The 11,143-nt window shown below is 44.7% G+C and overlaps 1 protein-coding gene across 1 annotated transcript; it reads right to left on the bottom strand.

Moving 5' to 3' along the window:
- Positions 1–7,689: 7,689 nt before the first annotated feature.
- LOC308524870 (zinc finger protein 217-like) lies at positions 7,690–10,914 on the bottom strand (the record flags this gene model as incomplete). Its single annotated transcript, XM_081099473.1, is given in 6 exon segments — positions 7,690–7,741; positions 7,743–7,768; positions 7,772–7,777; positions 7,781–7,815; positions 7,818–7,845; positions 7,849–10,914. Coding segments are annotated over 6 exon segments (3,132 nt in total). The 5' UTR covers positions 10,834–10,914.
- Positions 10,915–11,143: the final 229 nt, after the last annotated feature.

Here is an 11,143-nt window from a genome sequence, read left to right on the forward strand (position 1 = left end):
TACAATAGTCTTAAGATACAAGAGGAAATACTAAGTGAAATAAAGACGTATTTGGATAAGTACTACAGTAGTATTAAACATGTCCAGGCAGATTTTCACATAGAGACAATTCAGAGAAGAATGCAGAAGGGGTTTGAAATATTTGGAAAAACTGCTAAAGTAAGGTAGGAATTAGAGATACATTTAAAAGAAGAAATGGAGATTAACTTGGAAATGGATCAAGGATTTACTTTTATTATTGTAATTTAAAGGACTTTTCAAGCATTGCTTCTTCCATGATTTGCTGAAATTACCAAAAGAACAAAACATTGGTACTTAGCAAATCCTATTAATCTACTAAAGAAATTCATTTTAATTCAACTATCAGCTTGTATATAAGTTTTAAGTTGTGTTTAGTTAGTAATCAGCAACCTAGCCAATAATCCAAAATAGTTATAGTGGATTATATATTGTTATAGTAAATGAAGGACAGAGGATCACATATATAAAAAATGATGTAAACCCTTTTACAATTTTTTCTCACTTGAAAATCAAGGCAACAAGGGTATTTATATGCCTAGGATGTCTATCTCAAGCACATAGATGCAAACACTGGCAATAAGAAGTTGGTCAGAACACAATGAAAATTCTAAAGACTATGGACGAGTCACCGACAATATCTGTTACAAATAGGAAGTGTAAAATGTGGAAGGGAAAGCATGAAATTCTGCATGATACATAATTATAATAATTAAAATGGAAGAAACTCCAAAAAACTCTTTTGGGGGGTGTGGTGATGAATTTGTTAATGAAGATTTCTAGTCTCTATTTAGGATTTTCATTTATGTGAGTGGGGTGTTTCTGTATTAATTTTTTTTTTGTAAGTAAGAAAGAGAAATTCATTTTTCCTTCAATGATTGGAGCAGGGGTCCTCAAACTTTTTAAACAGGGGGCCAGTTAACTGTCCCTCAGACCATTGGAGGGCCAGACTATAGTTTAAAAAAAAAAAACTATGAACAAATTCCTATGCACACTGCACATATCTTATTTTGGAGTAAAAAACAAAACAAAATGGGGACAAATACAATATTTGTATTTGCATGTGGCCCGCGGGCCGTAGTTTGAGGACCCCTGGATTAGAGTTCCTAATTAGCCTCTGGTACCTTATATCATTATTCAGTTAATAAATATTTATCAATCTCACATTATTCATTAGGTATTGTTAAGATACAATCATGAGCACATTATTAGAAAACAGTGTATATAGAGTGCTTGACAAGAGCTCTGACGAAACTAAATAGGGAGATGGGATCGAGAGTGACATGAGGGGTCAAAAGAGGCCTCCTCTTGCAAGAGTTAATCTCAACAATGTGACCTTTACAGGCCTACGAGAAGGAGCAAGTCAAGCAAAGGTTTGATAAAACTCACCCTAGTCAGAGAGGTGCTTTCTCTCAGCAATTTTTATAGCAGGGCTCCTTGATCAAGGCCAGGGCCATCTGTAGCGCTCCCTTTTGGTCACCACTACAGCTATTGAATCAAAATATATGGACATGGAAAGTATCTGCATTTTTCCAGAAGTTTTCAACAAAATTGTTACTTAATCTTAAGATCTAAAACAACCTGTTGGGCTCTTGCAGAAATTATTTTCTAAAAATACATTTCACATAAAGTATAATATTTAAAAAATAAGTGTTACATAAGGAAACAGAATGTCAACAAATTGACTATAATTGTACACAATTGTATAATCGACTTTAATTGTTCTATGGAAAGAGTTAGACTGTATTCAATACAAGATGATTTTGTTGCAAAGGTCAAAATTTGATGTGATTTCTTATGGACAATATAAATTTTATTCTGACAATCAATTGGGTCATTTTTGTTTTCTGGGTCTTGGGCTCCGTATCTTTCTGAGTAAAAAATTGGATAAGTATTTAATGTGTCAACCACATTTTTCGTTATATGAGTAACACAATACCAAAACAATCAAACGTAGAATTTCACATTTTTAACTATTTGTGCTAGAAGTAGCTTTTACCTGCTAATGCCATGAATCATGTGTGATACTTGATACAAATAATAAAAAGTAACATTGTCAGAGGCCAATTGTTTTGACTGCAAGGAGGGTGGGTACATTTCTTCCCTGGGAGTAAAAAACAAAAACCAGGCCAGATGAACTTCTTGAATGTCTTATATTTTTTTCTGTTGCCCAGCTTCCTGGGTATCACTGTCTTATATTTTTCTCTTTCTGCCCAGCCACAGGAACACAACACATAGAATACTATTTAAGGCTCATCTAAATAGATAGATGAATAGATAGATAGATAGATAGATAGATAGATAGATAGATACACAAGGTGTGAGAATGAATGAACATAAACCATAGACTGAGGCCTCACTAGTGAGATAGTGCAGGGTTTTCACCGCCTGTATTGTTGGGGTCCTGCCCCAGCAGGTCCAAGGATGCCCAAAGGTGTGGACGGAGTCGGTGAAGAAGGAATGAGACGGAGACAGCGTTCAGTTGATCAGCATAGCGAGGTTCTCCCCCCAGGTTCTCCAGCCAAGTTCTGTCTTTATTGTCTTGTTACATCTGTATTTATACCAGTTGATTTTAATACCATCAATTCTATTCCAAAGGTTAGGGCATTTCTTATCTCCATTCCAAGGTTACTCTATTGTTCTATTAAGCTACAAGGAAGTAACTGAAGGAGGTTATCCTAAGTAAAGATTATGTAGCTTAAGTGTGATTATTCATAGTTAAAGTGATTAAATACCCACAAGGCACTTAGTTAAGGTGTTTTATTCCCTCCCTAAGTCCAGGGGAAAATCCCTACCTGGGGAAACAACCTTTCTTGGAGAGGTGACCTTGGTTAAAACTCACAGCGCTAAGAAGGGGAACAAACATATTAAGAACAGTATGCCATATACACCAGGTCCCTTGAAACATATGCTGTGCAGATGTTCCTTCCCTGCAGCGACTGTGTCAAGCAGCAAGGATGGACCGGCTTCTGGCAAATTTCCCCTTTTTTATTTTTTAAATGATAGTGCATGTAAATCAGCGGCCACCTCCCAGATTGGGTTGTTTAAGACTCGGAAGAAGACTGACAAGCAATGATAGCGAGCATAGCAATAAACATAGTGGATGGAGTGCACACAGAGCCTTGTAGAAGGTTGCTAGCCACTTCAGTCAAGGATTTTAGATGTCCTCAAGTCGGTGGTTTGGTTGTCCTTGTTGACCTGGCTAGTGGGCGGTGTCACTGGCGATGGGCTTCCCGAAGTGTCAGCGTGTTGAATGGCTGGATCATGGGTCCATCAGGGCTGTGCTTGAGGGTGGTGTGGGCGTCTGGGGAGGAGCCAGCTGTGCCCTCTGTGTTGGCTGATATGGATGATACTGGGGAGGAGGATGAGGTGGAGATGGAGCGTAATAGAGATAACAAGAAGAGAAAGCAAAAGAACTACAAGGCATGGAAGTGTTTAGAAAAAAGAGGGAGAAGAAAGGGAAGAAGACAGCATCCTGACAGAGCCCATTCCTGCAGCTGCCCCTTTCCCTGTGGTCCAAGGTAGAAATGGGAAACATGTCCTGTTGCAGTGAGAGGGCAGCTGCTTCAGCCAGTCTCTCTCTTTACCTGGGTCCCGATCTGAGCTGGGCGAGGGAAGCAAAGCAGCCATGGGGGCAGGAGACCTCCCTCATAAGGGGTGAAGGTTCAGGCGTCTGCAAAGTTGAGGAGGTGAGGATCTGTGCCCCACCTCTGTTGACCCCCAAGTTGTCTCCTGATGGCCCCGCTGTGACTGTGCCTGTCTTAGGTTGTTCCTTCCCTGAGGAATCTTACCCATCTATGGCTAACCAGCCATCCTCCGGGGCCAAGCAGGGTGATGTGAGGTGTGCGAATGAGGGAGGAGCAGCGCCCCACTGCAAGAGGTTCAGTTCTGTCTCCTTGGTAGCCGATGCCCCCATGGCCTCCACGCCCAGCACCTGCCTTGGGCTTCCCTTGCCTGCAAATGGACTGTGAGAAGAGGGTCCCTCTTGACACAGGGGCTAGAGGGGCCAATACAGGACAAGGGAGGAACGGCCTGTCAGCATGTAGTCCCGGGACAGGGCTTTCTCAGCCCAGGATGTCAGGCTCTTGGCACAAGACAACTCTACATATGGGGCATATACCAGACACCCCCAGTCATGGCAGAAAAGGTAGGTGCCCTTCCTGGAACAATAAGCAGAGAGATTCTAGAAAAGGCTGTGTTCAGGAGAGAAAGAGAAAGGCCAAAGAACCAGCAAACAAGTAGTCAGATTTAAAAAAAAAAAGAAAAAGGAAAGGAGATGTGGGGCAAAGCTGGGACATAAGGACAGACAAAAGGAGGCACATTTGATCCTCCCAATGCACAGGTGGTTCCAGCTCAGGGCTGCACATCTGCTGCAGACGGGCAGTGGTCAAGTGTGCTAACTCGGCCTCCCAGGGTGACGGTCCCCAGGAGGGAGGCAGAGGCTGCTCCTTCCGGAAAGATACAAAACACAACCTCTTCCCCACATCATTAATAGATCTGGTAAAACTCTTGTCTGGTTTGTGTATTCTTCTGCCAGGCTGAGTCAGCAGAGGCTATTGTACAGGAGGCCCAATGCCTTTTGGCTGCTGTACAACCCTCTGCATTGTATTTTTTAAAAATTTAACATATACCATTCTTCTCCCCCTTGTTTTTATAGAAAAGGTTTATATTGATGGAATTGTCAGTTTTTCTTTTTGTGTCAAGAGCTAACTTTGATGTGTTAAAACTAAATAAACTGCATTTACTCAATCCAAAGAAGGCATTAAAAAGAAAAACCCTAAATGCTCTCTTGTATCCATTTTAAGAGTAGGATTGGCACTTTCCTTTATTACCTGAGTCCTGATCTATCACCCCAGGGAGAGCTTGCCAATCCTGCACTTTCCAGGGGTGGAAAGGCTGCAGTGGGGTTAAGGATAAGGCTCCTTGGGCCTACCTCCTCCCATGCCTCCACATTTACCTTTCCTTCCTCAGAAAAGCATGGACATACTTCTTGTATAAAACGTTCTGTCTGACTGGGAGTAGTAACCTTAACTCCTCTGCTAGCAAGCATATGTATTAAAAGTTCAATATGGAGTCTTTTTTTTCTTTAGACTCAGTATGGCACATCTTCTCAATCTAAAGATCAATACAGAGTCTTCTTTCTTTTGACTCAGTATGGCACATCTTCTTAATCTAAGAATCAATACAGAGTCTTCTTTCTTTTGACTCAGTATGGCACATCTTCTCAATCTAAGTTCTGTACTATCCACCTTCTTACCCTACTTATCCTCTGTAGGGGGGTCTTCAGCACCCTGGTGGAGTACTATCCATCCCGAGTTTGGGGGTTCTCAATGGGGAGAGGGGGATTACCTAGAGGAATCCTGTTCGGGAGCCATCTGTTGGGGTCCTGCCCCAGCAGGTCCACGGGTTCCCAAAGGTGTGGATGGAGTTGGTGAAGAAGGAATGACACGGAAACAGCATTCAGTTGCTCAGCATAGCGAGATTCTCCTGCCAGGTTCTCCAGCCAAGTTCTGTCTTTTTATTTTATTTTTTTGCAAAACACCAAATCTATATATACATCTACATATAATAACATCACTTTAGGCTGAAATATATCATAAGAGAAACAAGTAACATCTACTGTTTGACAACTTAAGTATCAACAATTAAAATAAATCAAACTGGAATAAAATAAATACATGAACAAAAATCCAACAGATTGTACCTCTATTATATGTACTGTTGTCCCAAAGGAAAAAACATACAAAACCAGTAGTATTCCAATAGTTAATACTGATGGACAAAAATAATAAGAACATATTTTGGAATACAAAGACTGTGAAAAGGAAAAAAAAACACTGGTATTTTTATACTTTTAGAAATGTGGTTATGAAGGAGAAATATGAGAACCCCCATAATTTCAGCATAACATGAACTGACTTGTTTTCACATAGGTTTGGTGATTTTTTAAAATAAAGATTTAAGTTTCAGCCCTCTACTATGATGTATTCCCTTTAAGATTTACACTTATAGTCAGAGCAAGCTTTCTCTAACACTCATCAGATTAGCAATGATCAAGTCAATCATCTTCGCAAATGTGTTAATCTTCAAAAATAGGCTATAAAAGTGCAAAACTATGGAAACAAAAATCTAGATTATGTACATATGGCTCAGCTTGTGAGCAGGAAAAGGGGTTAATAGTGTACGCTTTCCTGATAGGAAGCACTTCCCTGCAAGGCCAGCAGCGTGATCTCAGGCCGGTCTCCCTGTCACAGGGGAGTTAAGACTTCTCGTTCACGTTGCATAATGAAAACAAAACAAACCAAAAAAAAATCAAGATTCTTTTAGGACTTTACCCTTAAGACAAGAAACATTAACAATGACAATGCAAAATTAGTTTTCAAACAGTTTTCTGAGTAAAATGTTAAACCCAGGGGTTGCTGGAGAACTCAGCTACAAACTGCAAATTAAGGGGCGGGAATTTAAAACATCCAGTTGGCCAACTGGTGGCTCTATTCTTTTTAAAACCAAAATTGCATGTGTACTGAGAAAACGCTGTTGCTTTAAAATCAAAAATGGGAAGACAACCGAAGTCTAGAAGCAGGCCACTTCTTCCCCGGTTACCAGAGGGCTCGGGCCAGAAGTTCTTATTCAGAACCAACGTGTCTGAATATGCCCACTGTTGACCCCAATGCAGATGCACTGACTTCCAATACAAACCTAAAAATTTCCCCCAAACTTTAATTTCCTTGAAAATTGTTTCCAATATCTGTATCATGTATAATTTAGCATTTAATTTTGTAACTACAAATTTAAGCAAACACCTAAAAAAACTGAATTTTCCAACAAAAATGATTAATTTGAGAGGAGACTAATTTGAGTAGCTCCACATACACTTTGGTGGGTGTGCTGGCAGCTGGCTGCTCAGAGAGGAAGCGCTGCCCTACAGACACCCACTCCCCAGGGGGACCATGGAGCGCCTCCTCCTCGGCGACACCGTGGCATTTGTGACAAAAGGGCACCAAATCGGAGTAGCTGACCTTGACATACGCAGCAATATTCAGAGGGTCAATACTTCCATTAACAAATTTTAAGACAACAGAGTGCGGACAATTTAACATAATGCAAATCATCAAAAAAAATTTTAAAACGTACATCTTAAATGAAAGAGCACAAATAGCAGGAACTGTCAGAGTGAGGAGCTATATGAGGAAGAGAAGGCGCAGGGTATTGAAACAAGCAGGTACAACTTATATATGTACCGATTTTACCTGAGGTGCAAGCATTATATACTTTCTCCCCACCCACCCCCAGCCCACATGATTCTTTTCAGCAGCGCTCAAGTATGCAAAAACTCTGCTTATTTGGTCAATTCTAATATATATATATATATATATATATATATATATATATATATATATATATATATATATATATATTATTCAGGGACAAAATAGATTTCCCGTCTCCATTTGTACACAACTCAACTGTTCCAGCTATAGTTTTTATTGCTATTTGGTACAAAAGTTAACAGAACCACTTTGCAGCATGTGGTGTTCCTTGCGCGTATGCACAGTGCAGTCACAGCATATTTCAGTCGCTTTCACCGCTCGCTTTCTCCAAGGATGAACTGACTCAACGTTATGGAGCACACATCCATCCATCAAGACCTTTGTTCCCCAAAATAGGAAATCAAGTTTTCTTGTCCGTTGGCCGAGAATGTGCATTCCCACTAAAATTCTCAGTTTCTCTTTTGAAGCATGCTGCTAGATCAGTGTTGCTAAGACACAGGCCTTTCTCCTTCCAGCGCCGCGGGGCGCAGGTGTAGAGCGGCCGGCCGCCGCAGGGCTAGTGTAAGGTCAGCACATCGGCGGAGTCCATCTCGCCTGATGCCAGGAACCGCGGCTCGGCGGGCAGCACCTCCAGCGGCGGGAACGCGTACTTCTGGGGCAGCAGCCCTGTGGTTCCGGGGCCCACCAGGTACTTGGGCAGGTCAAGGACCCTTCGGTCGTGGGGCCCAGGCTGCTCCGCATCCAGGACCACGGGCCCGGCTTTCGGCCTCTTGGGAAGCGGCTCTCCGAGCTCCAGGCCAGCAACTCCTGCGCTGCGGCCACAGAAGTAGTCTCTTCCCGGGGGCGCCCACAGGCCGCCGTGCTTGGCTGTGAAATCGGCCGAGCCATGGATGGTGCTGCTGCTCGAGGGCTGGGACACGGAGACCACCGGGGCTTTGAACTTCGTCTCTGGCCTTTTGGTCTTCTCCGGGGCAGGAGAAACTCCGCTTTTAGCAAACATCTCCGAGGGCTGCTGCCTGGCGGCTGGAGCCCCCTGCGCCCCGATGCTGGGCTGTGGCCTGTGCGACTCCAGGTTACTGGGGGCTGAAGTGCTAGAGTCAGTCCCTGAGGCCAGAGGGGCCTTGCCTGGGCCTGCGGGGCCCGGCTTCCCCTTCTCGGATGGCAGGGTCTTGGACTGGCCTGGGAAGGTGGGCTTGGGCTTGGGCTTGGGGAAACTGGACAAGGAAGGCACGTCTTCTCCCACTAGAGCTGGTGGACAGCCAGTGCGTCTGTTTCTAAGCCAAGCCTTGTTTCTACAATTTTTGTGACCGTCGGGATTGTATTTATGCTCCAGTCTCTGATGCATCATTAAAACTTCTGGATAAAAGGTCTTGAAAGTACAAAATGGGCAGGTGATACTTGGGATTAAACTCTTGCTCAAAGAAATTGCCGGGCAACTGGGAAGCGCCCCGAGGGATAAATTTAAAGGTTTCTCTTGACAGTCCATGCTGGGCTTCACTCTGCTGGCTGCTGCCACCTCTGCCTTCTCTTTGAGGCCAGCCTCGGCCTTGTGGGCGGCAGTGGCGTCTGGGTGAGGATGAGGCGGAACAGCCACTTCTGCTCTGCGAGCGAGGTTGATGGCCTGAGCTTCGGGCGCTGGTCTGTTCTTTAATACGTCCAAATAAGCAGGGGCAGGGTGTCTGCCTAGCTGATCAGCACTACCTTCAGTTGCACTTTTATTGAAATCCTGAGTATCTTTGTGTCCTGGCGAGAGGACAGTGCTGCCCAGAACATTCTGAAAGGCAGGGGCCATCCCCTTAGGTTGCTTGGCAGGTGGGCTGCCTTTCACATCTCTGGCACCATCGAAAAATCTTTTCAAATTTCTGGTTTGCGCACTGTCGGCGATGGGTAGTACATCTTCCGCTTCCTGGTTTTTCCCTTTGCTCTTGACCTCAGCGGCCACATCGACCTGCTTATCTTTGTGGTGTCTCTCCAAGTGATACCGTAGAGAGGTCTTCTGGGCTGCAGCGTAGTCACAAAATTCACATTTGTATGGTTTTTCATCCGTATGCACTCTGAGGTGAATATTGAGGTAATTTGAACGGAAAAGCTTTCCACAGTAACTACATTCTCTTGAGGATGTCAGATGCTTTATTTTGCCTCCATCATCATTTTGATCCAGATGGAGGCCTTCGGGAAGTCCGTCCGCGGATCCATCTTCAGAGCCTCCTTCTCGATCTGTGGCTCCGTTTTCATCCAGGGTGCCGGCTACGTCTGGAGAGCACGTCCTCAGCTGCCGGCCGTCCACAGACATGGTGGGCGACTCAGCATCTGTCCTCCGGTCCTTCTTGTGGACTCTCGAGTGCAGGACCAGCTGGCGGTAGGTTCTGAACACCTTGCCACACTCAGAGCAATGCGTGGGCTTCTCACTCTTACTGGACAACTTGGGGTCCGCGTCCCCAGAAGGCACTTCACCGTTGGCATGTCTAGGCTTCTCCTTATCTTGTGCTAGGCCTGTACAACCGCTCTTATTGGATCTGGACTTTGCAGAACCTTCGGGATGGCTTTTACTCCCGTTCCAGATTTCTCCAAGCTCTTCTTTGTCCGAATCATCGTTGTCGGTGCTCCCTTCCTGCCTGGGCTGCTCCTTCGCCTCCCGGCAGATGGCGATTTTGCCCGTGGTGGCCAGCTGCCAGGCCTGGTAGGTGGTGACTGGGTCGAGCTGAGGTATCCATCCGGTGGGCTGCCTCACGGTTTCAGGCTGAGCTTTGGGTCTGAGGTTTACGAACTGCAGGAACTCGTCTCTCGGGGCTGGCATCCCCGTCTGCTGAGAGTCTGCCAGGGGACTGCTGTCACCGGAAGCCGTGTCTTTGGTGTGCATCTTCCTGTGATCAATGAGACTTTCTATATTTGGAAATAGGAAGCCACAAACCATGCACATCTTGAAAGGACAGGAGATGCTCTCTGCAGCCTGCTCCTGGACAACCTCGTTGATGGTGACCGGGCTTTCCAAGTCCTGCTGCAGCTTGCCCTTGGCCCCCGACTTGCCGTTGTGTGTTCGCATGTGGCTCTTCAGAAACCAGGGCACCTTGAACCTCCGTCCACACACGTGACACCCATAGGTGAAAGAGTCCTTGTGTTTCTTCATGTGGATCGCCAGGTCAAACGCAACTCTGAACGTCTGCCCACACACTTCACAGCTCAGGTCTTCATTCTCTTTGCCACTCTTGTCCTTGGGGGGTTCTGTTCGCACCTGGCCTTTATCTAGAGGGCTGAGATACTCTGCTTCCACACACAGAACTGCGGGCTCACAGAGGATGGGCTGGTGCTGCAGCAGCACGTGCTTACTGAGGTCTTCAGAGTGGGTGAAGGTCTGCCTGCAGAACATGCAGTCCAAGGGCGTGTAGCCTTCGATTTGGATGATGCTCTTCTCTTGCGTGGCTCTGAAAGGAACAGTGGTGGTCCCTTTTACTGACATGGCATCATCTAGCTCCATCTGGCTGCCAAGAGAATTGCCAATAACTTCCGATCCATCCATAGACACTAAGAGGGATTGAGTTGGCATGTTTCCTGTCACTTCAGGACTGTGTATAAAATAAGAATCTGGCTGAGGAATTTCTGGACTTGGAATAAGGCCACTTGTAATACTTGTCACTCACACCCCCAGCAGTCCTGGACTTCAAAACTAGAGCAAATATTTGTTATAAAAGTTCAAAAGAAAATGTATATTCCTCTAACTTCTTATCTTCAGAAGTCTTAGGAAGCTCAATGACAGAGTATCACTGGTTCTTTCCTCGATGCTTTGATTCAGCACAAAGCATTACTTCTCTTTGTCTCCACTGAGAGGGAATGAGTCGGTTGAGCAAGTCAATTCC

Source organism: Myotis nattereri, assembly GCF_964212035.1.
Source record: "Myotis nattereri genome assembly, chromosome: 1".
Classification (NCBI taxonomy): Eukaryota; Metazoa; Chordata; class Mammalia; order Chiroptera; family Vespertilionidae; genus Myotis; species Myotis nattereri.